Source organism: Saccopteryx leptura, chromosome 1 (genome assembly GCF_036850995.1).
Source record: "Saccopteryx leptura isolate mSacLep1 chromosome 1, mSacLep1_pri_phased_curated, whole genome shotgun sequence".
In the NCBI taxonomy this organism is placed as follows: domain Eukaryota; kingdom Metazoa; phylum Chordata; class Mammalia; order Chiroptera; family Emballonuridae; genus Saccopteryx; species Saccopteryx leptura.
Genome location: NC_089503.1, coordinates 363,964,588 through 363,991,411, shown reverse-complemented (window position 1 = coordinate 363,991,411; position 26,824 = coordinate 363,964,588). Strand labels below are relative to the sequence as shown.

Here is a 26,824-nt window from a genome sequence, read left to right as displayed (position 1 = left end):
TGGAAATATGATGCTTGTAACAAGCCATTATCTCTTTATTTTTTTCAACTAGAAATCTTGCATTTTTATAACAGATGGTTTTCCCTGGTAAGGTTTTTGTGATTTAAAAAATAGAAACCAAAAAAGAGATAATTCTCATGTTTATATAATCTGTTACAGAACTTAAAGCAAGATGAAAAGCTTTATAAACATAAAGTGGACATAAACTGCTGGTTACAAGTATTAATTCTGGAGTTACAGACGTTGCTTTGAATCCCAGCTCTGCTTACTAGCTGTGCAGCTTTGACCATGTCACTTGACGTGCCCTCAGCCCTAGCTTCCATTTTCTCTTTTGTGAAATGTTGTTGTTAGGAGGATTAAATGAGATAATTGGGAGAAAGCACCAGTGTGTGGCCCCTCATAGATGCTCAGTAATGGTTGTTATTGCTATTGTCTCTGTTTTTATTGACACCAGAACTGGGCATATAAACACCACCCAAAAAATTATAGACCAAGTTTTGTTATAAATGTAGATGAAAAAATTCAAATTAAAGAGTAGCAAATCCGCTTCATCAACCTATGCAAAGATCCGCTCGCTCTGACCAGTTTCTCTTCTCTCCCACACTCCCGGATTTTCTCACCACTTGCCGGGTTCTCACATCTCCTCCCTTATTCTCATTCTCACTTGATGACTTTGCTTCCTGCTCCATTGAGAAGTTGGAGGATATGAAGAGACTGTCATATCTCTGCAATGGGTTTGCATGATCCACTGTCTCTCCTCTCACTCACAAATGACCTATTCTGTCCAGCCAAAGGCAGTATCTCCATCTGTGCCTCAAAGCCCAGCCTCTTTCCCCTAATCAAGGCTAAAGGTCAGGAGATTCTCCTCCCTCTTTCCTGTATGATCAAGTTTTCCCTCTCTAATGAATCATTCACATTAGCATCAGACATATTATTATTTCTTCCTTAAAAAGAAACAAACTCGGGCCTGACCAGGCGGTGGCACAGTGGATAGAGCGTCGGACTGGGATGCGGAAGACCCAGGTTCAAGACCCCGAGGTCACCAGCTTGAGCGCAGGCTCATCTGGTTTGAGCAAAAAGCTCACCAGCTTGAGCCCAAGGTTGCTGGATCCAGCAAGGGGTTACTCGGTCTGCTGAAGGCCCGCGGTCAAGGCACATATGAGAAAGCAATCAATGAACAACTAAGGTGTTGCAACATGCAACGAAAAACTAATGATTGATGCTTCTCATCTCTCCATTCCTGTCTGTCTGTCCCTGTCTATCCCTCTCTCTGAATCTCTCTCCTGTCTCTGTTGAAAAAAAAAAAAAAAGGAGAAAAAGAAACAAACTCGGTCTGTGATGGCTCAGTGGAGAGAGTGTTGACCTGGAACACTGAGGTCGCTGGTTCGAAACCCTGGGCTTGCCTGCTGAAGGTGCATATGACAAGCAACCAGTAAACAACTAAAGTGAAGCGACTATGAGTTGATATTTCTCACTCTCCTGCCTCTGTAAAATCAATAAATAAAAACTTAAAAATAGAAAAGGAAAGAAACAAATTCTTTCAAGCCATTTGCTTCTCCACCTTTCCCCCTATTTCTCTCCTCCCCTTTGTAGTAAAACTCCTTAAATGACTTGACTCTACACATTGTTCAGTTTTTCCTTTTATTCCCTCTGGGTCCCACTTCATTCGATCCTTATCATCCCATTGTAATTTCTTATGCTCACCGAGATCCTCCATTATTAGTTTGCTATGGCCGCAGTGACGAAGCACCACACACGAGGTAGCTTAAACAACAGAAATGCATTTTCCTTTCCGTTCTGGAGGCTAGAACCTCACATCAGGGTGTCAGCAGGGCCATGGTCCCTCTGACGGTGCTGCCGGAGAATCTACTCAGGGCTCTTTCCCAGCCCCTGGTCTTTCTGGGACTTGAGGCAGCATAATGCCAGTCTTCACACGGTGTTGTCCCTTGTGTGCTGTCTCTCTGTGGCCAAACTTACTTTTTTTTATAAGGACATCAATCGTATTGGATTGGTACCCACCCTAATGACCTCATTTTAACTTGATTACATCTATAAAACACTCACTCTCCAAATAAGGTCACAATCTGAGATATTTGGGTTAGGACTCCAACACATCTCTGTGGTGGGACACAATTCATCCTCCAGCATTCCACATGGCTAGCCACAAAGGTCCTTTCTCAATGGTCATCTTAAGTGCCCTGTTACAGCACCGTGACCCTAAGACTACTGAATATGATCATTCCTACTTTGAGAAACCCCTTAGCAAAAACTATGAAGTGTGGTCTGAGGGGCTCACCATGAATAACAACATCATTCCTCCTACTGAGGAGTTGCCAAGGATTTAGAGATTACCTCCCAGAAAGTGATGGGAAATTTGGGAGCAGGGTCAGGGCTGCCTGCAGGGTAGACCTATCTCTGAGCAGGCCAAATTCTTACTACATAGAATGGTTATGTAAATATTATCCCCCACTCCCCTCAGTTCCAAAAAACTAGAACTTGCATCTGGTTTTGCTTTTGGTTTTATCCCTATCACTTAACGCAGTGACTGGAAACTGTTGAGAGTCTGCATAACATAGTACAGTTGACCCTTGAACAATGTGGACGTTAGGGGTGCTGACCGTCCCCTGCAGTCAAAAACCCATGTGTAACTTTGTCCAAAACTTATCTTCTTATAGCCTACTGCTGACTAGTATCCTTATTGATATCATAAACAGTCAATTAACACATATTTTGTGTATGTATTATATCTGTTCATGACATACTAAACTTTTTCTTAATTTTTCCTAGGTTAAGTAGTTCATCTCAAAATAATTTTTTCAATATATTTATTTTTTAAAATCTGTGTATAAATGGACCTGTGCAATTCAAACTCATGTTGTTCAAGGGTCAACTGCTGTTTATAGCATGAAATTGGCAGTCTGAATTTGAATTTTGGTTTTTCTTTTCACTAATTGGGTTGACCTTGGATGGATTATTTAACTTCTCACTGCCTGATTGTTCTCATCTATAAATTAAGGATAATGATAATACCTATCTCAGAGAGTTGCAATGAGGATTAGATGAACGAACATGAATAAAGTTCCAAGAATAATGCCTGGCACAAAATAAAAGCTAGATCAATATTTAATATTATTAAATGCTCAATAAGTAATTTCTAATTGAATAAGCATCTGGCAAAAGAGAGGTGCTTAGTAAATACTAATTGAGAGAATATAAGATTTCTTTTTTCAGATTTTCCTATTGATATAGTACCAGATGTATTGATTTGGACATGTCATCAATATGCCTGACTCTCAGCTCTCAAATCTTATATTATTCTAAAGATTAGAGCTCAATAATATGCTTAAGAAAAGTACAAAAAAGTTTTCAGTCTTTTTGCCCCCCAACCATAAAGTGAGGAGTCGAATTAGATAGGGTTCAAGGTGACTTCCAACTCCAACAAAATGTTATTTGTCCTTAGGAAACAAACTAAGTATAACAACAGAGAAGACCATTTTACATGGAGACATGAAACCTTTGAATGTGTAAGTTTCCATTGAAAAAAAAATACAAAGAGAATATTCAGTCAATTACCAAAATTCATCTTTGATATATGAAAATGTAAATTTGAACAGGGGCAATGAATTTTTATTAGTTTGATGGAAATAGACTCCCTGGCAAACCCCATATAAAAAAATTATGGAAAATTTGTTTTAATCTGTGAGAAATGGTTGATTTTATCTTGTCACTGAAGCTGGTTTAATATGAGTATCTGGAAGGTGATTGAATAATAAAATCAGTAATGTCTCCAAACAAGAGATTGAATGCTTTCAAATAATACTGTTAGCAATTAGAAAAAAGAAGCAACTTGTTAAAACATTCATTGTAGCTATGACATCATGCATAACCATTTAAATACCATCATCTAATGTTCTTATATTGATTTTTTATTACTAAGCAATTATTAAAAAGCATGGAATAATAAAAAGTAAATATTCCCAACCACTCTTCTTACCATGTTTATTTTCCAAAAGCAGCAAATGTTCACAATTTGTTCCACATATTTCTGTGCCTATACACCCAATTTTAAAACTGTATATATGCCCCTGTTATTAAAAGTATTGGTTAAGTGTTGCTTTTTCTTGCCATTTTAGTGTTACCACAAGCAGTAACCCAGTTTGAAGAATTGGTTGGTATGGCGGAGGCCGTGCTTAAGGGTAGAGGAACCATGCTTACATCTGCGTCCACCCTCTGGAGAGCGACAAACAACTCCTCACCAGATTCATTTGCCTCAATGTGCAGTAATTCTAATTCTAATTCTAATTCCAGTTCACCAATTTCCTTGAGAGCTGAAGAAGAGCATCACACTGATGAGAAGCAGGTCAGTTACAATCCTTGCCCTATCTTTCTCTGTGACACAGTTAAATACAAAAATTAAAATAAGAGCACAAAATGACCACTGTTTATTCAGTTACCAACTTTAGGCCATCACCGTCACATTTCCATTGCATAGGATAATTTTCTTACAGTAACTCTAATATTTGTGAAACAGATATCCAGTGAGGAAACGAAAGTCAAATTGTGAACAGTGGTAAAGTTTTTAAACTAGAAAATTCTTAATCCAGTGACAGAAGGTAACTATGCATTAAGATCTATGAAGTTTAATCATTAAGAGAAGGTAAATTTCATCCTCTGTGGGCTGTCTGGACACAATTCCTTTTCTACTTTCTCAATTTCTCTTAATCAAGAAACAGAAGCTAAAAAGAGTTTTGTTAGAATCAGGTATTATCATTGGAAAATATACCCTCAAGAGCAATAATTAAATACTAAAAATTTCACATTAGATTAACTGAATCTTAGTGTATTTGTTTCCTTTTCCTGTAGAACAGATTGTCACAAAATTAGTAATTTATGATAATACAAATGTATCGCCTCAGAGTTCTGTAGGTCAGAAGCGTGGTAGCATCAGCTGCTGGCAGGTGTGCCCCTTTCTGGAGGCTGTATGGAAGAATCTATTCCCTGCTCCTCCGAGTTGTTGTAGAGTTCAGTTTCTGTGTTTGTGGAAATGAGTTCCGGTTTTCTTGCTGACTATAAGCAGGAGGCCATTCCTGCTTCCAGGGGGAACTGCACTCCTTGCTTGGGGGCCCACTTCCGCCATCCTCCAAGCCAGCCATGCAGGCAAGCCCTCTTCCTCTTCAAACGGTTCCTCCTTCCTGCCTTGGTGTGTGACCCATTCTTCTGCCTCCCTCTTCTGCATGTAAGGGCTCCTGGAATTAGATCCGGCCTAACTGGATAATCCAGGATAATCTTCCCATCTCAAGATACTGTACTTAATTTTAATCACACCTACGAAGGTGTTTTTTCCCATGTAAGGTACAGTGGTCCCTTGTCTATCACAGGGGTTAGGTTCCAGAACCGCGCACGACAGGTGAAAATCACGAAGTAGTGACCTTATATTTATTTTATTATTTGTATATTTTTAAGGCTTTATAAAACCTCCCCACACTCTTATAAACCTTTCCCACACTGTTACTAACCTTTCCCACACTCTTATAAACACTTCCTATGCTCTTAAACACTTTTTATGTATTTATTTCAGTTTAATATTTTTAGTATTTTAAATAATATTTTTTATTGTTTTCAATTTTTTTTTGGTTTGTAATTTTTTTATAAATAAATTTTTATTAATGTTAGTGGGGTGACATCAATAAATCAGGGTACATATATTCAAAGAAAACATGTCCAGGTTATCTTGTCATTCAATTATGTTGCATACCCATCACCCAAAGTCAGATTGTCCTCCATCACCCTCTATCTAGTTTTCTTGTGCCCCTCCCCCTCCCCCTTCCCCTCTCCCTCCTTTCCTCCTGCGCCCACCCCACTCCACCCCTGGTAACCACCACACTCTTGTCCATGTCTCTTAGTCTTGTTTTTATGTCCCACCAATGTATGGAATCATGTAGTTCTTGGTTTTTCCTGATTTGCTTATTTCACTCCGTATAATGTTATCAAGATCCCACCATTTTGTTGTAAATGATCCGATGTCATCATTTCTTATGGCTGAGTAGTATTCCATAGTGTATATGTGCCACATCTTCTTTATCCAGTCTTCTATTGAAGGGCTTTTTGGTTGTTTCCATATCTTGGCCACTGTGAACAATGCTGCAATGAACATGGGGCTGCATGTGTCTTTACGTATCAATGTTTCTGAGTTTTTGGGGTATATACCCAGTAGAGGGATTGCTGGGTCATAAGCTAGTTCTATTTTCAGTTTTTTGAGGAACCACCATACTTTCTTCCATAATGGTTGTACTACTTTACAGTCCCACCAACAGTGAATGAGGGTTCCTTTTTCTCCACAGCCTCTCCAGCATTTGCTATTACCTGTCTTGTTGATAATAGCTAATCTAACAGATGTGAAATGGTATCGCATTGTAGTTTTGATTTGCATTTCTCTAATAACTAATGAAGATGAGCATCTTTTCATATATCTGTTGGCCATTTGTATTTCTTTCTGGGAGAAGTGTCTGTTCATGTCCTTATTCCCATTTTTTTATTGGATTGTTTGTTTGTTGTTGAGTTTTATGAGTTCTTTGTAAATTTTGGATATTAGGCCCTTATCTGAGCTGTTGTTTGAAAATATCATTTCCCACTTAGTTGGCTTTCTGTTTATTTTGTTGTCAGTTTCTCTTGCTGAGCAAAAACTTTTTAGTCTGATGTAGTCCCATTCATTTATCTTTGCCTTCACTTCTCTTGCCTTTGGAGTCAAATTCATAAAATGCTCTTTAAACCCCAGGTCCATGAGTTTAGTACCTAGGTCTTCTTCTATGTACTTTATTGTTTCAAGTCTTGTATTTAGGTCTTTGATCCATTTTGAATTAATTTTAGTACAAGGGGACAAACTGTAGTCGAGTTTCATTTTTTGCATGTGGCTTTCCAGTTTTCCCAGCACCATTTGTTGAAGAGGCTTTCTTTTCTCCATTGTGTGTTGTTGAGCCCTTTATCAAAAATTATTTGACCATGTATATGTGGTTTTATTTCTGGACTTTCTATTCTGTTCCATTGGTCTGAGTGTCTGTTTTTCTGCCAATACCATGCTGTTTTGATTGTCATGGCCCTATAATATAGTTTGAAGTCAGGTATTGTAATGCCCCCAGTTTCATTCTTTTTCCTTAGGATTACTTTGGCTGTTCGGGGTTTTTTTTATAGTTCCATATAAATCTGATGATTTTTTGTCCCATTTCTTTAAAGAATCATAGGAATTTTGATGGGAACTGCATTAAATTTATAAATTGCTTTGGGTAATATGGCCATTTTGATTATATTTATTCTTCCTATCCAAGAACAAGGAATATTTTTCCATCTCATTGTATCTTTTTCGATTTCCCTTAACAATACTTTGTAGTTTTTGTTATATAGGTCCTTTACATTCTTTGTTATGTTTATTCCTAGGTATTTTTGTTGTTGTTGTTGCAATTGTGAAGGGGATTATTTTTTTTAGTTCATTTTCTAATATTTCATTGTTGGCATATAGAAAGGCTATTGACTTCTGTATGTTAATTTTGTATCCTGCAACCTTACTGTATTGGCTTATTGTTTCTAGTAGTCTTTTTGTGGATTCTTTGGGGTTTTCGATGCATAGGATCATATCATCTGCAAAAAGTGATACCTTTACTTCTTCTTTTCCGATATGGATGCCTTTTATTTCTTTCTCTTGTCTGATTGCTGTGGCCAGAACTTCTAGCACCATGTTAAATAAAAGTGGAGAGAGTGCACAACCCTGTCTTGTTCCTGATTTAAGGGGGAAAGCCTTCAGTTTTGTGCCATTTAATATGATGTTGGCTGATGGTTTATCATATATGGCCTTTATCATGTTGAGATATTTTCCTTCTATACCCATTTTGTTGAGTATATTAAACATAAAGTTGTGTTGTATTTTATCGAATGCCTTTTCTGCATCTATTGTTAAGATCATGTGGTTTTTGTTCTTTGTTTTGTTGATATGGTGTATTACGTTAACCGTCTTAGGTATGTTGAACCATCCTTGAGATTCTGGGATGAATCCCACTTGATCATGATGTATTATTTTTTAATATGTTGTTGTATTCAATTTGCCAGTATTTTGTTTAGTATTTTAGCATCTGTATTCATTAGAGATATTGGTCTGTAGTTTTCTTTCTTTGTGCCATCCTTGCCAGGTTTTGGTATGAGGGTTATGTTGGCCTCATAAAATGTGTTTGGAAGTATTGCTTCTTCTTCAATTTTTTGGACGACTTTGAGTAGAATAAGAACCAAGTCTTTGAATGTTTGATAGAATTCACTAGTATAACCGTCTGGGCCTGGACTTTTATTTTTGGGGAGGTTATTAATAGTTTTTTCTATTTCCTCCCTGCTAATTGGTCTGTTTAGGCTTTCTGCTTCTTCATGACTCAGTCTAGGAAGATTGTATTGTTCTAGGAATTTATCCATTTCTTCTAGATTGTTGAATTTGGTGGCATATAGTTTTTTATAGTATTCTACAATAATTCTTTGTATATCTATGATGTCTGTGGTGATTTCTCCTCTTTCATTTTGGATTTTGTTTATATGAGTCCTTTCTCTTTTTTCCTTGGTAAGTCTTGCCAACGGTTTGTCAATTTTGTTGATCTTTTCAAAGAACCAGCTTCTTGTTTTATTAATTTTTTCTATAGTTTTTCTGTTCTCTATTTCATTTATTTCTGCTCTGATTTTTATTATTTCCTTTCTTCAGCTGGTTTTGGGTTGTCTTTGTTCTTCCTTTTCTAGTTCCTAAGGTGTGAAGTTAAGTGGTTCAGTTGGGCTCTCTCTTGTTTCTTCATATATGCCTGAAGTGATATGAACTTCCCACTTATTACTGCTTTTGCTGCATCCCAGACATTCTGATATGTCGTATTGTCATTTTCATTTGTCTGTATATATCTTTTGATCTCTGCACTTATTTCTTCTTTGACTCATTTATTTTTTAAAAGTATGTTGTTTAGTTTCCACATTTTTGTAGGGTTTTTTTCCTCTTTTTTTGCAGTTGAATTCTAGTTTCAAGGCTTTATGATCAGAAAATATGCTTGGTACAATTTCAATTTTTCTGAATTTGCTGATGTTATTTTTGTGGCCCAACATATGGTCAATTCTTGAGAATGTTCCATGTACACTAGAGAAAAATGTATACTCTGTCGCTTTGGGATGAAGTGTCCTGTAGATGTCTATCATATCCAGGTGCTCTAGTGTTTCATTTAAGGCCAATATATCTTTATTGATTCTCTGTTTGGATGACCAATCTAGAGCCATCAGCGGTGCATTGAGGTCTCCAAGTATGATTGTATTTTTGTCAGTTTTTGTTTTTAGGTCAATAAGTAGCTGTCTTATATATTTTGGTGCTCCTTGGTTTGGTGCATATATATTAAAGATTGTTATGTCTTCTTGATTCAGTGTCCCCTTAATCGTTATGAAATGACCATTTTTGTCTCTCAGTACTTTTTCTGTCTTGTAGTCAGCATTATTAGATATGAGTATTGCTACACCTGCTTTTTTGGATGTTATTTGCTTGGAGTATTGTTTTCCAGCCTTTCACTTTGAATTTGTTTTTATCCTTGTTGCTTTGATGTGTTTCTTGTAGGCAGCATACAGTTGGATTTTCTTTTTTAATCCATTCTGCTACTCTGTGTCTTTTTATTGGTGAGTTTAATCCATTTACATTTAGTGTAATTATTGACACTTGTGGGTTCCCTATTGCCATTTTATAAATTGCTTTCTGTTAGTTTTATATCTTGTTTGATTCTTCTCATTTGTTTTTGTTTGTTTGTATTCCATACTTCTTTCCTGTGTTGCTACCTTTTTTAAGTCATGTGCTTCTGTGGTGGTTTTTTCAAGTGTGGTAAACCATTAAGTAATGGAAAGGGTACCTACTATATTCATTATAATACCCTATCTTATGAGTGTTTCTGCATTTCATCATCCTTTGCTACTGTTAATCTCCATCCTCTCCCCCCTTTTTTTTTGCTTTTGTTCTCACAGTTGAAATTTGTTTTTATTGTGTTCTTGGTGGAGCTTTTACTTGTGGTTTTGTTTTGTTTTGTCTTTGAATCTGGTTGGAATACCCCCTTTAGTATTTCCTGGAGTGAGAGTTTTCTGATGATAAATTCCCTCATCTTTTCTGTATTTGTGAATGTTTTTATATCTCCTTCGTACTTGAAGGATAGCTTTGATGGGTATAGTATTCTTGGCTGAAAGTTCCTCTCTTTCAGGGCTTTAAATATTGGGGTCCACTCTCTTCTAGCTTATAGAGTTTCTGCTGAAAAATCTGATGATAATCTAATAGGCCTTCCTTTATATGTTGTATTCTTCTTTTCCCTGGCTGCCTTGCGAATTTTTTTCTTTGTCATTGGTTTGTGCCATTTTCATTATGATGTGCCTTGGAGTACGTTTGTTGTGGTTAAGAAAACTCGGTGTTCTGTTTGCTTCTTGAATTTGAGGCTTTAGTTCTTTCCACAGGCTTGGGAAGTTCTTGTCTATTATTTGTTTGAATATATTCTCCATTCCATTTTCTCTCTCTTTTTCCTCTGATATACCTATTATTCTTATGTTATTCTTTTTGATGGAGTCAGACAATCTCTGTAGGGTTTTCTCATTTTTTTAAATTTTTGAGTCTCTCTCTTCTGTCTGTTGTGCCTGAAGTTGCTTGTCTTCTATGTTACTAATCCTACCTTATATCTGTCCTGTTCTATTAGCTAGGCTTGTTACCTTGTTTTTCAGTTCATGAATTGAGTTTTTCATCTTTGTTTGATTTGTTTTTATAGTTTCAATTTCCTTGGTAATATATTCTTTGTGTTCGTTGAGTTGTTTTCTGAGCTCCCTAAATTGCCTTTCTGTGTTTTCTTATATATCTCTGAGTATATTTAGGACTTCTATTTTAAATTCTCTGTCACTTAGCTCCAAGGTTTCCAATATATTACATTTTTTCTCCATAGATTTTTCCACATCTATCTGTGTTACTTCTCTATCTTTTGTATCCATGATATTCGATTTCCTTTTTCTTAATGGCATCTAAGGGTGGTCTTGTTTATAGGACTAATGAGAATTAATAAAGAATAAAAAATAAAAAAAATAATAAAAAGCCCTGGCCAGTTGGCTCAGCGGTAGAGCGTTGGCCTGGCGTGCGGGGGACCCGGGTTTGATTCCCGGCCAGGGCACATAGGAGAAGCGCCCATTTGCTTCTCCATCCCCACCCCCTCCTTCCTCTCTGTCTCTCTCTTCCCCTCCCGCAGCCAAGGCTCCATTGGAGCAAAGATGGCCCGGGCGCTGGGGATGGCTCCTTGGCCTCTGCCCCAGGCGCTAGAGTGGCTCTGGTCATGGCAGAGCGACGCCCCGGAGGGGCAAAGCATCGCCCCCTGGTGGGTGTGCCGGGTGGATCCCGGTCGGGCGCATGAGGGAGTCTGTCTGACTGTCTCTCCCCATTTCCAGCTTCAGAAAAATACAAAAAAATAATAATAATAAAATAAAAAATAGAAAAAATTGGAAAAAAACCCCACAAAAACAATAATAATTTATTATTTCCTTCCCCTTTCTTTCTTCTCTTCCTCCCCTCTCCCCTCTTCCTTAGGAAAATATTGTGATGAACTGTGAATTATATTATGCTAAATGGAACAAAAACTGCCTATAACAGAGGGCCTGAGTTGGGGGAAAGTGTTCAAGGGCAAAAAAGGAAGTAGGGACCCACAAAATGCAAAAAAGCAAAAAATTTGCATCAAGTATAAAATGATTTGCTTTTAGGTGATGGTTGACTAAGAGATATAATGAGAGGGATAAGAGGGAAACAGGAAAAAGGGGAAAAAATAACTATTGTATTAAATGGAGCAAAGACTAAATAGAATGGAGATCCTGGGTTGGGAGGAATGCAAATGAGTTAAAAAGCAAAGTAAAAAGCACCCAAAATGCCACAAAAAAAAAAAAAAACTTGAGTCCTAAATTAAATAATTTGTTCATGATTGAGGATTGAATGAGAGGAAAAGTAAAAGGAGAAAAGAAGAAACTAATAGAAGGGGAGAAATAAGAAAAAAGGGAAAAGGAAAGGAAGAAAAAAGAAAAAAAACAAAAAGAGAGAGAGAGAGTTAAGGGTTTTGGAGTGTAACCCTCATGGAGAGTAAGGAAGAAGAAAAGAAATAAAATGTAACACTTATGGGTATTGTAGTTCAAGAAAAGGAAATAATAAGACGGGCAGAGAATAAAAGGACCAAGGTGGAGGAAATAGAAATAATAATAATAAAATAATAATAATAAAGGCAAGAAGATGAAAGAAAAAAAAAAACAGTGGAACAAGTTATAAAGTCTGTGGATTTTTCTTGATTTTGAGAGGTTAACTTCTTCTTCCTTTTTCTTTCCTCTCCCTCTTCCTGGTCGGTGACTCTGTACCCAGGCTCTGCCCCTGTGTCACGCTTAGGTAGACATTTGCAGTTGATGAGATTCTACGGCAATGTAATATATTTGGCTTCAGTCTCATTGGTAGTCAAGGCTTGTTAGCGTTTGCAGGCTCCGACAATGATAGAGTCCATTTTCCCAGAGCCTCTCTCCTAGTATCTCCTTCCTGAACTAGCAGCCTGATGATCCAGCTATGAGGCTGCCGCTGCCTCTGCCTGTGGAATAAGAGGCTCAAAGAACTGGTAAATCCCCACTCTATCCCCACTCAATGCAGGGTTCTGGGTAAGGCTCTGGCAGTCAGAGCTGCCAGCGTAATCAGGTGGGGCTGGTTGCCAATTGCTCTCAAGGTGACTTTCTATGAGCCTCCAGGCCTCTTCAGCACGCCTAGCACTCTGTGGGACCACTGTTCCCAGGCTTTCTGCACTTTGTAGCCTGTTTTGGCTGAGAAGAAGATGCCCTAGTCGCTGCCTGCAATACAGGAGGTCTTAACATCTGCTAAGTCCCTCTTTTTAGCGTATATCCCTGAGTATGAAAGCTCTACCAATCAGAAGTTTCCCCCACCCCTTTAGCAAGAGGCACTAAAAAATATCACATCTCTTGTCTTGGATAGCTGGACTGAGAGAGATCTTGTCAATTAGAGCCACGTAGGTCAGTTGGGAGGTGAGCAGTCTGTGGGTTAAGCTAATTTCAGCGATTGGATCCGCTGATCTGTTCCAGAAAGGACTGCAAGCTGCCCGCGCACCCCTCCCCCGATGCTTGATTGTTAGCTTGAATGGCTGGGTAAGGTGTCCCGCCTGCCCAGAGAAGCTCGGGTGTAAGGAAGTTCGCTTTGGCGCACTCCCCTTGCGCCGCTGGCAGCTGCTGCTTGTGGCGCGGGCAGTTGCTTGTGCGTGGGTGGCCGGGAAGCTTGTGGTGCAGCGTGGGCGGCTGCTCACATGGGCTGACCCACCGCAGGCACACTCTTTCCTCGGCTTGAACGAAGGTCCATGCCGCAGTTAGCTTGGGCTGACCCACCGCAGGCACACTCTTTCCTCGGCTTGAACGAAGGTCCATGCCGCAGTTAGCTTCCTCCACACCCCTAGCTATCCCGACTCTCAGTACCCAGTGAAAGCAGCCTTTGCTCAGGTTAGTGAGGAAGGCAGAGTGTTTCTTTGTCCGACTTATTTCCCTCAGGGTTGATTATATATTTAGCCAATTTTTCGCTTGATCCTACCTTCGCCTTCAGTGTGTGGAACTTCCATACGCTCCAAGGATAGATTTTTCTGTCTCTGGTTGATGAACTTGTTGAAATTTTGGGAAGATTTGTCAGTTGCGCTCCTCATGGTGTCATTTCTCTACATCACTTGTTTTCAATTTTTTAAGCTAGAAAATGCTTATTTTACTGCAAAAATAATTAAAATAATAAATATCTAAAAATACCTATATACTACAAAATCCCACAAAATAGTGAAAAATCCACGGTACAAAATTAGATATATACAATTTAAAAATCTGCCATACAGTGAGACCGTGAAGAGTGAACCACAATATAACAAGGAATGACTGTAACATATTCACAGTTCCAGGGAGCAGGGTTTGCATCTCTTCAATGGACAATTTTCCTGCCTACCACATTTATTTGGAAGTATTGAAAACGAGACTAATTTTTAAATCACCAACTCTAGATTCTATAAGAAGAATTTGTATATACTCTGGAACAAATGCCTTTATAAATATATCAAAGATAACATTTAACTGTAACCCCGGAAATATAAACTATATACTAAAAATGTAGTAGATCAACTTAAACAATGTTGATATTTGTTTTTTGGTATCCCTTAAGTAGTAATATATTTCTCCAGATATTACTTATTTTCTCTTTTCCCAATTTCATTTTTTATTTATTTTTTAGTTCAAGATTGAAAAATGGCAGATTGCCCGTTGTAACAAGAGCAAGCCTCAGAAGTTTATTAATGATTTGATGCAAGTACTTTACACAAATGAATACATGGCCACGCACAGCCTGACGGGTGCAAAGTCCTCTACTTCCCGAGAGAAAGCTGTAAAGCCAGCTATGAATCAGAATGAAGTTCAAGAAATTATAGGTGATAATATGACTGCATTACCTTGTCACATGATGTTAAAATTGTTTTATCATTAAAGGTTAAGTTGTTCTTTTAAAGTCTTTAAATTTATTTTTCTGTAGAAGAAAAACCTCAGGATAGTCTAAATTTTATTAAATGTGAGAAATTTTGTAGAAAAACTTTCCAAGTAGATGTTAAACTAAAACTAAATGTTTTCATCACTGAAAAGCTTAGATTCATAGTTATCATAGCTTTAGAAAAGTAAATTTTCAAAATCCTTTTGATCATAATTTCAGTAACAGTTTACATCTTATTTTCTCTTATCTTGGTTTTCTTTCTTATCTTTTATTCTAAAAGTTAGAGGTTAATTTGACTATCTTATTTATGGATTGTAAGTTAATAAATCTCCTTAAATATAACCATCTAAATTGTCAAATAATTTTTTTGCAAATAGCCAACAAATTTAAGGAGGCACTGAATCCTAGCTCTCTCTATGTTAATAGTGTATATTTTCTTATAGTGAGATTCTAGTTGCTCCAGCTGATGTCGGGCTGGATAAAATGAAATCTCTAACGTTTTAGAGCAAGGAGAGGGAGTTCAGAACAAATAGCAAGGTTAAAGTGGAGTGGCACCATAAGAAGACAAATATGTGTGTTCCCAGTTTATAATCTAGAGCAGGGGTAGTCAACCTTTTTATACCTACCGCCCACTTTTGTATCTCTGTTAACAGTAGAATTTTCTAACCGCCCACCGGTTCCACAGTAATGGTGATTTATAAAGTAGGGAAGTAACTTTACTTTATAAAATTTAAAAGCAGAGTTATAGCAAGTTAAAGCATATAATGATAATTACTTACCAAGTACTTTATGTCGGATTTTTGCTAAGTTTGGCAGAATAAATCTTTATAAAACAACTTACTATAGTTAAATCTATTATTTTATTTATACTTTGGTTGCTCTGCTACCGCCCACCATGAAAGCTGGAACGCCCACTAGTGGGCGGTAGGGACCAGATTGAGTACCACTGCTATAGACCCTTGTTATCTCTTGCTTTGCTTTGCAAAACCTGCCTATATATTCATCTGTTTAAATATTTCCTGAGTGTTTGGGCTGTTTTTTCAAGATGATGACAAAATTATAGTGTGGATTGCTTTGTGTTTTTCTTAGTACATACCTGAAGACGCAAAGGCTCATAAAGTGTTTTTGTGTTACTGTTGTTTTTTACAGGAGTCACTAAACAGTTATTTCCCAACACCGATGATGTCTCAATCAGAAGAATGATAGGGCAAAAGCTAAACAACTGTACCAAGAAACCAAATTTAAGCAAAAATATGAATTCTCAGGATATTAAGTAGATCTTTTGGGTAAGTATTTAAATCTTCACTGTCCTTTTAACGTGGCAAGAAGGTGTATGACTTTTATCCTTGGAAGAGCATTTTACAAACACTCTACTAGAGAATCCTGGTGACCTGTGATATGCTGGTATTCCCGGGGGTGCAGGTGGGGACAGGGAAGGGAATTTAAATGTCGGAAATAATGAGTTCAGTTACAAAGATTTTTTTTTCTAGAACCTCTCAGATATTTTGATACCCTTTTATATGTCAAATGCACCAGAAATCTCTAAGAGGAATAGTATGTAGTGTTTTCCAAATGTGTTTTACTGAGGAACCATTTTTTTCCTTCACAAAAGAATGTGTTAAGTTGTGGTTTGGGGTCGAGAGGAGCCAAAGGAGGAACACCTGCCAACTTAGGAAGTGTTTCTCGGGAACAGAGGAGGTTATCGGGGGCCCATCAATGGGACTGAGTTTACAGCTCTGCAGCAGGGTCTTGACCTGTACAAACGACTGGCTGGAAGTATGCCTCCACCATCCTCTATCCTGCTTCTCGTTGTCATTGTCTTTAAATCTTTAAATCTATTGTTATGGTTTGTTTGTTTGTTTGATCAGGGTTTTTATCAACATATTCGTATTATACTAAGCAAAGGAATTATTTCTTTTTAGTGAGTTCTGAGGGAGATACCCTTTACAGTCAGGCCCTGCCCTGCCCTAGGCAAAACTGTGAAATGGAATTTTGTGTTTGCTTTAGCCACCCAAAGCTCTACCTCTTTCACTTGTGCTCACCCTTCCTCTGCGTTATTTTGATGGAAAATATGTGAAAAGTATGCATCACTGTGTTATTAATTGATAAACAGGTGTGTAGTAATCACATGAGGGCAAGTTTTCTTGTCCGTTTGACCTCCCCGTTGCCTCTTCTCCACCCACTCTACCACCTCTGAGACCGTTTTATTTGTCTTTTTCTTCTGACTGTGTTGTAAATGGGGTATTGGAACTGCGTGGATTGCAGTCATTCAACCAGCCCACCCTCCACCCGTTGCCGACTACCGTCCTTTCCTCCTTGAGGGCCCCTTATTATTTTGCTATGCAAGCAAGGCTACTTGTATGATAATCTCTCTTCCTTAAAAAACAAACAAACCACTTTTAACAACCATAGAGGAATTCTTCCCCTTGGTTCATATATACTGGTAGACTGACTTGAAGATTTATAAAAGATAAGGAAATTTACTCCCCATGTGATTCAAATTTTCAGTAGATTGCGAATTTCACAACTCATCAGTTAGTAGAGAATTGCTTAAATGAGCACTTAGAACTTCTCATTTTGACACGGGGCTTCCCTACGGTCTTGATGTAGAATGGTCAAGTTCCCATGCAACCAGACACACAAGACATAGAGCTATCTTTTGTAGTATGTCATTGTATTTCATAGCTTTTCAAAAGCATTTTAATATTCTAAGTTCCGCCTTTTTAATATCTCAGACTGCCAAGAGTAAGCACCTAATTCATCTCTGACAAGATCAGTCAGCACAGTGTTGAAGAAATGAAAGTAAAAAGGTTTTCCTATCAGTTTTGTTTGTATGGGCCAGTAGTCATGTTATTAATTCACCTGGCTATGGCTTTAATTAAAAATTTTAAAAGGAACAAATCTTTTGCTACAAACACAGTATGTTCTTGTGCCTTCTGAGCCTGAGCCTTCTTTTGTTGCCAATTTGCTTGGAATAGAAATGGATGTATTTTGAATCAGAAGTAAAGATTAACAAGGTGACAGGAGTAAATACATTCTGAATGGAAAAAAGATTTTTCTAATCGACAGGTATCTTTCATTTTGTTTTAAAGTACTGCAATCTGTGGGTTACATAGAGACACCAGGCAGGTTACAGAAGAAATTTGAGTCTATTAATTAGCTGGCTAGCTAGCTACATGGGGCACGGTCCCAAATCATGTAGAAAGTCCCTACCATTCTGTGGCTGATTTTATAGACCAAATCACATACCGGTTGGGGTGGGTAAGGAGGGAGCATGGTACAATAGTCCATTACTAACAAGCTTACAATATCTATCTATAGGATCTATTAAAAGGAAAAGGCATTCTTATACATCAAGACCACAAGATAACACACTAGTGATAATTGTTTTACATACCCAGCAAAGACATTCCCAGATCTTCCAGTGTCTACCCCTCATCTCTGTCGCCACAATGAAATGGTTAGCTTAGGATAAGGAGAGAAGCTAAGTGAAATTAACTTTGCTAAAAGTGTTGGGGCTAGCTTATTAGGGACCCCCCCCCTCCGCTTGTTTAGTTTACAAGTTTTTATACATATAAAGGATTTCAAAAGGGATGATTATTAGAAAGCATATAAAATGTTACAGAATGCAGGTTTTTCAAGCAAGGGGAGTAGGCTTGTGATCCCTTTGTCTAGAGGTATAGTCACTCTCAGGACTCCAGGAGTGGAGGAAGAGTTAGAATCAGAGTATGAATTTTTAATTAAGATATGTGAACATTGTCTCCTAAAGGATCTTAAGGATGGAGAAGAGGAAGTTTTCAGATAAGTTTTATCCTCTTTTTTGTCTAGCAAGTAGTGGCCTCAGTCCTTCCAGAGAACTATGATTAGTTACTAACTTTTGCCCCTTTAATCTCTTTCTCTGCTTTTTTTTTTCTCTTTTCAGAGAGGAGGGGTAAAGGGGCCTGACTCTCCTTTTAAAATACTAATGTTAACAATTTTTTTCAATTCCTTGGCACCTTATCACAATTTGAAGTATAGCTAGATCAAAGCTATTTCAAAAGGAATGAGGAAAAAAAAAAAAGGACTGAGAATATATGCTGGGAAGAACTGCATGTTTAGCTATTATTTGTTGAATTGGTCAGATATAGCACCATCTAGTGGTCATTTAACTAACAGGAACCCAAAAGGTGGCCACTTATTTAGACAAACCATGCCCTGTTCCCAAGTATTTTTTTAGAATAATAACTTTACCTGCATTAATATTGGCAGGCAATATGTTGCAAAATCATGTAGACTTATGTAAATTCTCGTTCATTCAAGAAGCCTAGCAACCCCCGCTGACGCGCGGGGCGGCTAACTGCGCCCTCCGCCCAGCGCTGAGCTCAAGGCTGCCTCCAGTGGCTTGGGTTTGAAAGGACAACCATTTCCCAGCTAAGATTCCTTGAGGATTGATGCTAAATTCCATCCTTCCCCCCCTTTTATCATCTATTTTCTCACTCCTGTGACAGCTGTTAGGCCAAAGTGAGAGGCAACAAGCATTTATTTGAGATCCAAAAGAATAGCTATGTGGGAAGCACTGACTCAGGCTGAAACCCAAATAGTGTTCCAATCAGGAGGGAAGGCAATAGGGTATTTATGGGAAAGGGAAGGGAACAATTACATGAATAGAAGGGAGGAATTTCTATTGTGCCGAGAAGCTAACACAGTGATGCTAATCCTACAGAATGTTTTTACTTTTCAGTCTGGTAGTCTGCTTTCTTCTTATCCTTGCCGACAGTTGTTTGGGACACCGTGCTGCTTTAGGCTCAGTCCAAAGGTTACTTTGCCCAGTTTTAACATTCCAGGGTTTTGAGAAATAAGACATGGCAAGGCGATTCCCCTGCATGGCAGCTCTGACTCCGTTTTAAAGTGGCTCCATTTAAATTCTCTTCACCACCCTCAAGATGCCTGCAGCTCGCACTCTGCCAAGAGCTAGATGTTGCCAATCTTTCTGGCCTCTCTCCATTTTTTGCTTCTCTCGAATAGAAGCTGAAGACAATTTTATTTATAAGAAAAACAGAATATTAAAATACCACCTCTATAACATCCCACTAAGTGGTCAAATACCCTTCTCCAGAAATTTCCAAAGCTGTCTGAGTATATATAATCTGTACCATATGTGTATATTATAAGTTAAAGGTGATCTAATACAGCAGCTCTGAAATGGGGTAAGAGGTACTTTTTCCCCTGCCCCTCAACTGCTAGAATATTTGAAAATGTCTTGGACATGTTTTTGGTTGTTACATCTGAGTGATACCACTGACATCTAGTGGACAGAAGCCTGGGATGCTATTTAACATCCTACAATGTACAGGACAGCAAAGAATTACCCAGCCCAAAATAACAACTGTGCCATGATTGGAAAATCCTAGTCGAAAGTGCTTTCCTTATTTTAGAGATAATGAAACTAAAGCTTAAAGTTTAAATGAACTGACGTGCTCATACAATTAGTAACTCTTAAAGAGCCAACACCAGCATACAGTTTTTCGTATTTCTTTTTTTTAGGGGAAGGGAGGCTTTACAAAAACAAACAAACAAACAAACAAACAAACAAAAACCACTTGACTAAAATCCAGGGAGAAAGAAATTATAGAAACCACATCACAACATAAAAATGGCCACGTTTGCAAAGCTGCAACCTTGATCAACGACTACCCATAGACACGGCATGGAGGTTATCAGTCCCAAATCCTCTTATCTGTGCTGATGGTATCGGTTCAGTGGAGGTTCAGCTGGGTCAGGCTTGGTTTCCTGATTCTTCAGAGCTGGCCAAGGAACCCAATGTGGCTTAGTCCCAGGCAAACAGAAAATGATGCTTCCCAAACCATGAAGCGTTCTGTGTTTTACTTAGTGCTGAAGAAGCTTCCTTTGTACTCCTGGCCTTGATCTATCTCTGAAGTATCCTGGGTTCTGCAATTCGTAAGATTCTCCTAGTTCTTCTGGCGGCTGATGGCCGAAGTCAGGCTGTGGTACCAGCGCAACGGTTCCTCCTGGCCTGGGGACATGAGCGTAGCTGGTCATGGGGAAGGGACAGGCTGAACAGTCCACCACAAGGGCCTCCTGGGTGGCCAAAGACCCTGTGGAGGGGTCACTCGGCCACGGGGTAGAGGGCTTGGCAGGCAACGGTGCCACTCTGCAGCAGATGCAGCGTGGGTCAAGGCTTAGCCACGAGGAGCAACCAGAGAAGAGGAAGAACGTTTGGGAGAGGCTCCCCGCGTCAGCACCCGGCAACCTCAGGGTTTCGAACCTGGGACCTCAGCGTCCCATGTCAACACTCTATCCACTGCGCTGTCCCTGGTCAGGCTGTGAAGTTGTTTTTTTGTTAATGAAATTAAGATTTAAGTCAGTAATTTTCCAGTGAAGTAGATCATCCTCTGTAAAGTGGGCAGGTCTCACCGCATCAGTTGAAGGCCTTAAGGAAAAAAGAAAATGGAGGTCCTCTGAGGAAGGAGCCAGTCTGTCTCCAGGTTTCCTTTGGACTCAGTGCCACAACGTTGACTCTTCCCTGGGTTTCCAGCCCGCCCCACAGATTTCAGTCTTTCCAGTTCCCACAACTCTGTATGCCAATTCCTTAAAATAAATTTCTCTTTATATACAACTTATTGGTTCTGTTTCTCTGAAGAGCCGTGACTAATGCATAAGAAATACAAAGATGGTGGCACAGTGGATAGATCTTCGGACTGGGACACGAAGGACCCAGGTTCGAAACCCAGAGGTCACAGCTTGAGTGTGGGCTCATCTGTCTTGAGCACAGACTCACCAGCTTGAACACGGGGTTGCTGGCTTGAGCCCAAAGGTTGCTGGCTTAAAGCCCAAAGGTTGCTGGCTTGAGCCCAAGGTCGTTGGCTTGAGCAAGGGGTCACTCGCTCTGCTGGACATCCCCCTGCCCTCATCAAGGCACATATGAGAAAGCAATCAATGAACAACTAAGGAGACTAAGGAGTTGCAACAAAGAATGCTTCTCATCTCTCTCCCTTCCTGTCTGTCTGTCCCTATCTGTCCCTCTCTCTGTCTCTGTCACACAAAAAGAGAACTACCTTCAGTCAAGCACAGAGCATCCAGGCCCCACTGCTCAGTGGCTGCTGCAAGGGCAGCTTGCCCACAGAAACGCCTGCACTTCCCGGGAGCTGCTGGAGACCCGGCAGCACTGCCAGTAACAGCTGGGGCTTCTGGCCATGTACGATGTGGGGACTCTGAGAGCCAGGGGCCCCTTGTGACTACCAGAGCACCAGGCCCTTTCTGGGCCCTGGGGGCTCACTCACGGCACCAACCAAGAACTGCTTTCCTACCTGGCAGGAGGGCACTGGGGACAGGGGCTGGAGGGGCTTCTGCCCCCACCTGGAGCTCTCCACTCATTTGCTGCCATTGCAGAGAGGTCCCGGGTGCCCTACGGGAGCAACTAAAGAAAAGCAACGTTTCTGGAGGTGTGTGCAGCTTCAGGAAGGCTGCCCTGAGTATCGGGGCTTTCACCTCCGGGACCTGCTCTGTTTTCCTTTGCAGAGGCTCCAGCAGTATAAGAATATTGTTATTACTCTGGCAGAAAAGCCAAGTCCTGCCTGACTGGTGGTGGCACAGTGGCTAGAGCATCTCAGGTTCAAAACCCCAAGGTCGCCAGCTTGAGCATGGGCTCACCAGCTTGAACGCAAGGGCACGGGTTTGAGCATGGGATCATGTTTAGAACCACAAAATCTGGTTTTGGAGGCTGCTCGACCTCTTAATAAACGTATAACCTCTGGACACTCACTAAAACTCCCTGAATTTACCTAACTCAGGGATGGATCCAGGCGTTCCAGAACCTGAAGCTTATTAAGATTTGGAAAATTCTCTTTAAGAAAAGAAACACAAAAATTTGGGTACACAGTTACAATTGTATATATTAATTTTGAAATTAATAATCATTTTTTCAAAAGAAAAAATAATTAAACAAATCATGAAATCTACATAATAGTTAAAAGTTAACAAATTTCTCAAACATTCTATCATACAGAAGAAATAGCAATGTTGTTGTTAACATCTCTATAACCCTTTCACCCTACTTTATTGGGGTCACATACATCTTGGTTGCCTGTTCACTTGACAATTTTATAATAACCTCTTCTTTTTTTTTTTTTTTTTTTTGTATTTTTCTGAAGCTGGAAAGGGGGAGAGACAGTCAGACAGACTCCCGCATGCGCCCGACCAGGATCCACCCGGCACGCCCACCAGGGGGCGACGCTCTGCCCACCAGGGGGCGATGCTCTGCCCCTCCGGGGCGTCACTCTGCCGCGACCAGAGCCACTCTAGCGCTTGGGGCAGAGGCCAAGGAGCCATCCCCAGTGCCCGGGCCATCTTTGCTCCAATGGAGCCTCGGCTGCGGGAGGGGAAGAGAGAGACAGAGAGGAAGGAGGGGGGGTGGAGAAGCAAATGGGCGCTTCTCCTATGTGCCCTGGCCGGGAATTGAACCCGAGTCCCCCACACACCAGGCCGACGCTCTACCGCTGAGCCAACCGGCCAGGGCCATAATAACCTTTTCTATAGAAACAATAGAAAAATAATTTAGGCTCTCTTCTAGCATAGTTGATAGAAAATTGCTTTTTTTTTTTTTTTTGACAGTTTACCAGAAGCTTCTTTTAAGTTCTCAACTCTTTATTAGCAACGTAATTTTTAAGATTTTTGGGATACCTCTACTGAGTTTCTTTGCTATCTAAGCTGTAAGATTTCAGGGCATTTCAAGTTTTCTATGGAGTGAGTGCTCTTAAATATTCTTTGAACTGACCACATACATAGCATTCCTAGAAGACAATGCAAACTGGAATTAATTAAAGGACAAAATGTGAACGAGGGACAGTTGAAATGAAGAGTGCGATTATGGTTGAACTATCAAGTTATGGCAAATTTAACAAAAACATATAAATATGTGAGACTATTACCAGGGCCTCTTTTTTTTGAAAGGTACTCATGCATGTAAGTGGCACTAGTTCATGGTAATTCTACCTCTGACTTAGCTTTTTTGGTTTTCTTGAGTTTTGAAAGAGGTAAAGCAGATTTGGCAACCTGACTGATATTTAAATAATCAAGAACTGTTACTAAGGAATGACAAACAGAATTGTTGATAATTTTTTGAGATGGTTGATAGGTATGTGTGGATGGTTTGTTTTACTTTGTGTGTTTGAAATTTTACCTAATTAAAAGTTTCTTAAAAGTCATTGAAAATTAAAATACAGGTTAAGTATTTTTTATTAATTTTAATGGGGTGACATTGATCAATCAGGGTACATATGTTCAGAGAAAACATCTCTATTTATTTCTGGTGGAAAGCTCCTGAGTAGATCATAAAAGAATTCCTAAGTCGTCTCAGTAGTTATAGTCCTTATGAACAACTTGCATTTTTTTAAGCAAAAAAATGCTTATCTCATACCACGGTTAATATACTATAAGAATTTTAAAGTAAATTTGCTCTGTTTTCTGAAATTTGTTTTTTATAGGTAGTATAGGTATCTGAAATCAAGCACCTTCAGTTTTAAATCGAACATCGGATTTTGCTGGAGAATCTGCAACCTCCCTGGCAGTGGGCACAGAGACATGCGGGCACAGGCTGAGCCACATCGGTACCATCGATGGACTCTCCTGATAGAGCAACAAGCTTGCCAACGAAGCTGCATGTAGACTCCACCCTAAATATCCACGATGCATCAAACTAGAGAATTTATAGCAGTCAAATAAGCATGCCTTATGGTTTTATGCATTTTTCTCGCCCCAAATGCTTCTCTGTACAGCTAACTTAACTGTATAGTCAGAGTTCCTATCATTATAAAGACGTCGACCCTTAAGGTTTGTCACTGCCCTAATCAATTACCGTACATTTATTATTATTCGTTCCTTAGCATGAATACATGTATGGAAGAGCACAGTGAAGTAATCAGTGTTCACAACCAGGAGAGCAGCAAAGTCAGCCTAAAATCAGATAATCATATATAACCAAGTAATAGTGTTTGAGCAAGAAAATTACAGGATAATTCTGTTACTTAAAAATGTATCAAATAAAAAATTTTAAACATGAATGCAGCAAGACCTTTTATTGTAACATAAAACTACTTCATTGTACTCCTAAAAAAGAAAATAAACTCAAATTTTTGTGATTGTTAAAACAATGCATCCACTTTCGGAAAAAATTTTTTTGTTTGTTTACATGCTTCTAACTTTTTATTGACCAAAGTATAAATACAGAAATGTAATATAAAGCATCAATATCATGTAAAACATCCTATAAAAATGAAATACCCATGTATTTGGTTATATTGCTACACTGCTTAGTTTTGACTGTTTCGTTTTCTTAGCATCAAAAGAAAAAATAATTAAACAAAGTCATATGACAGTATTTACAAAAAGAGAAAAATGCCATTTTGTAAATGAATGAATGAATGAATGTCAGCTTGTCACACACGACAACTCTGCATTGCCACGCCATACTTCTTCAGTGCACAAGGTTCTATATACACTTGTAAGGAAGGAAGCATATAATAGGGAGTTCAGGACTGTGGGTCCAGGGAACATCCCATAAATGTTGCTTGGTAACAATGTAGTTGTACAAAAGGAACATTCTTAAGGAAATAACTTATGTTAACATTTACCACTTTTACTTAAATATAAATAAATCCCATTGAGAACATAAAAGTATTTGCTTGTTTTTTATTAACTTATAAAGTCCCGGAGTGGGGGATTCCTTTCTAGGCTAATGGCTTCTTTACCCAACATGGAGGCATTACCATTATAACTGGGCTATGTAGCCCTGACTTGTTTGTTCCCTAAAGAGCCCCGCTATGTGGAATATACAGTCAGTATACAGAGTAAATATCCGTTCTATGTAGGATATATACACAATATCCAGGGTGTTTAATATTACATGTTATTTCCTTAAAAAATACTTTGTAAAATAAGTTTTGCCTACTAAATGTAAATAAAGTTTCCTTTGCAAAACATACCTGTCCTCTTCAACTTAAATGTCTATTGTCCTTCCTTAAAGTACTTTGAGATATGTTGATATTTTTATGGGTAATAGACTATATACATATATATATGATATATATAAGATATATATCTTTTTTTTTTTTTTTTTCTGCTTGTTTTTTTTTTTTTTTTTTTTTTTTTTTTTTTTTTTAAATAAATTTTTATTAATGGTAATGGGATGACATTAATAAATCAGGGTACATATATTCAAAGAAAACATGTCTAGGTTATTTTGTCATTAAATTATGTTGCATACCCCTCGCCCAAAGTCAGATTGTCCTTCGCCACCCTCTATCTAGTTCTCTGTGCCCCTCCCCCCTCCCCCTAACTCTCCCCCTGTCCTCCCTCCCCCCACCCCTGGTAACCACCACACTCTTGTCCATGTCTCTTAGTCTCATTTTTATGTTCCACCAATGTATGGAATCATGTAGTTCTTGTTTTTTTCTGATTTACTTATTTCACTCCTTATAATGTTATCAAGATCCCACCATTTTGCTGTAAATGATCTGATGTCATCGTTTCTTATGGCTGAGTAGTATTCCATAGTGTATATGTGCCACATCTTCTTTATCCAGTCTTCTATTGAAGGGCTTTTTGGTTGTTTCCATGTCTTGGCCACTGTGAACAGTGCTGCAATGAACATGGGGCTACATGTGTCTTCACGTATCAATGTTTCTGAGGTTTTGGGGTATATACCCAGTAGAGGGATTGCTGGGTCATAAGGTAGTTCTATTTGCAGTTTTTTGAGGAACCACCATACTTTCCTCCATAATGGTTGTACTACTTTACAGTCCCACCAACAGTGAATGAGGGTTCCTTTTTCTCCACAGCCTCTCCAACATTTGCTATTACCCGTCTTGTTGATCATAGCTAATCTAACAGGGGTGAGGTGGTATCTCATTGTAGTTTTGATTTGCATTTCCCTAATAACTAATGAAGCTGAGCATTTTTTCATATATCTGTTGGCCATTTGTATCTCTTCCTGGGAGAAGTGTCTATTCATGTCTTCTTCCCATTTTTTTATTGGATTGTTTGTTTGTTTGTTGTTGAGTTTTATGAGTTCTTTGTAAATTTTGGAAATTAGGCCCTTATCTGAGCTGTTGTTTGAAAATATCATTTCCCATTTAGTTGGCTGTCTGTTTATTTTTATATCAGTTTCTCTTGCTGAGCAAAAACTTTTTATTCTGATGTAGTCCCATTCATTTATCTTTGCCTTCACTTCTCTTGCCATTGGAGTCAAGTTCATAAAATGTTCTTTAAAACCCAGGTCCA

At 38.8% G+C, this 26,824-nt stretch overlaps 1 protein-coding gene across 4 annotated transcripts in view; it reads left to right on the top strand.

Moving 5' to 3' along the window:
* The window catches only part of BEND6 (BEN domain containing 6), a 64,547-nt gene extending 39,094 nt beyond the window's left edge, over positions 1-25,453 (top strand). For 2 of the 4 annotated variants that reach the window (XM_066359145.1, XM_066359144.1), the window contains exons 4-7: positions 4,134-4,360; positions 14,300-14,492; positions 15,698-15,834; positions 24,031-25,453. In XM_066359145.1, coding sequence (XP_066215242.1) covers positions 4,134-4,360; positions 14,300-14,492; positions 15,698-15,825 — 548 coding nt within the window. In that variant the 3' untranslated portion in view covers positions 15,826-15,834; positions 24,031-25,453. Of the gene's footprint in view, positions 1-3,460; positions 3,525-4,133; positions 4,361-14,299; positions 14,493-15,697; positions 15,835-24,030 lie in introns of those variants that run through there. The other 2 variants (XM_066359146.1, XM_066359147.1) reach the window with 2 other exon arrangements.
* The last annotated feature ends 1,371 nt before the right edge of the window (positions 25,454-26,824 follow it).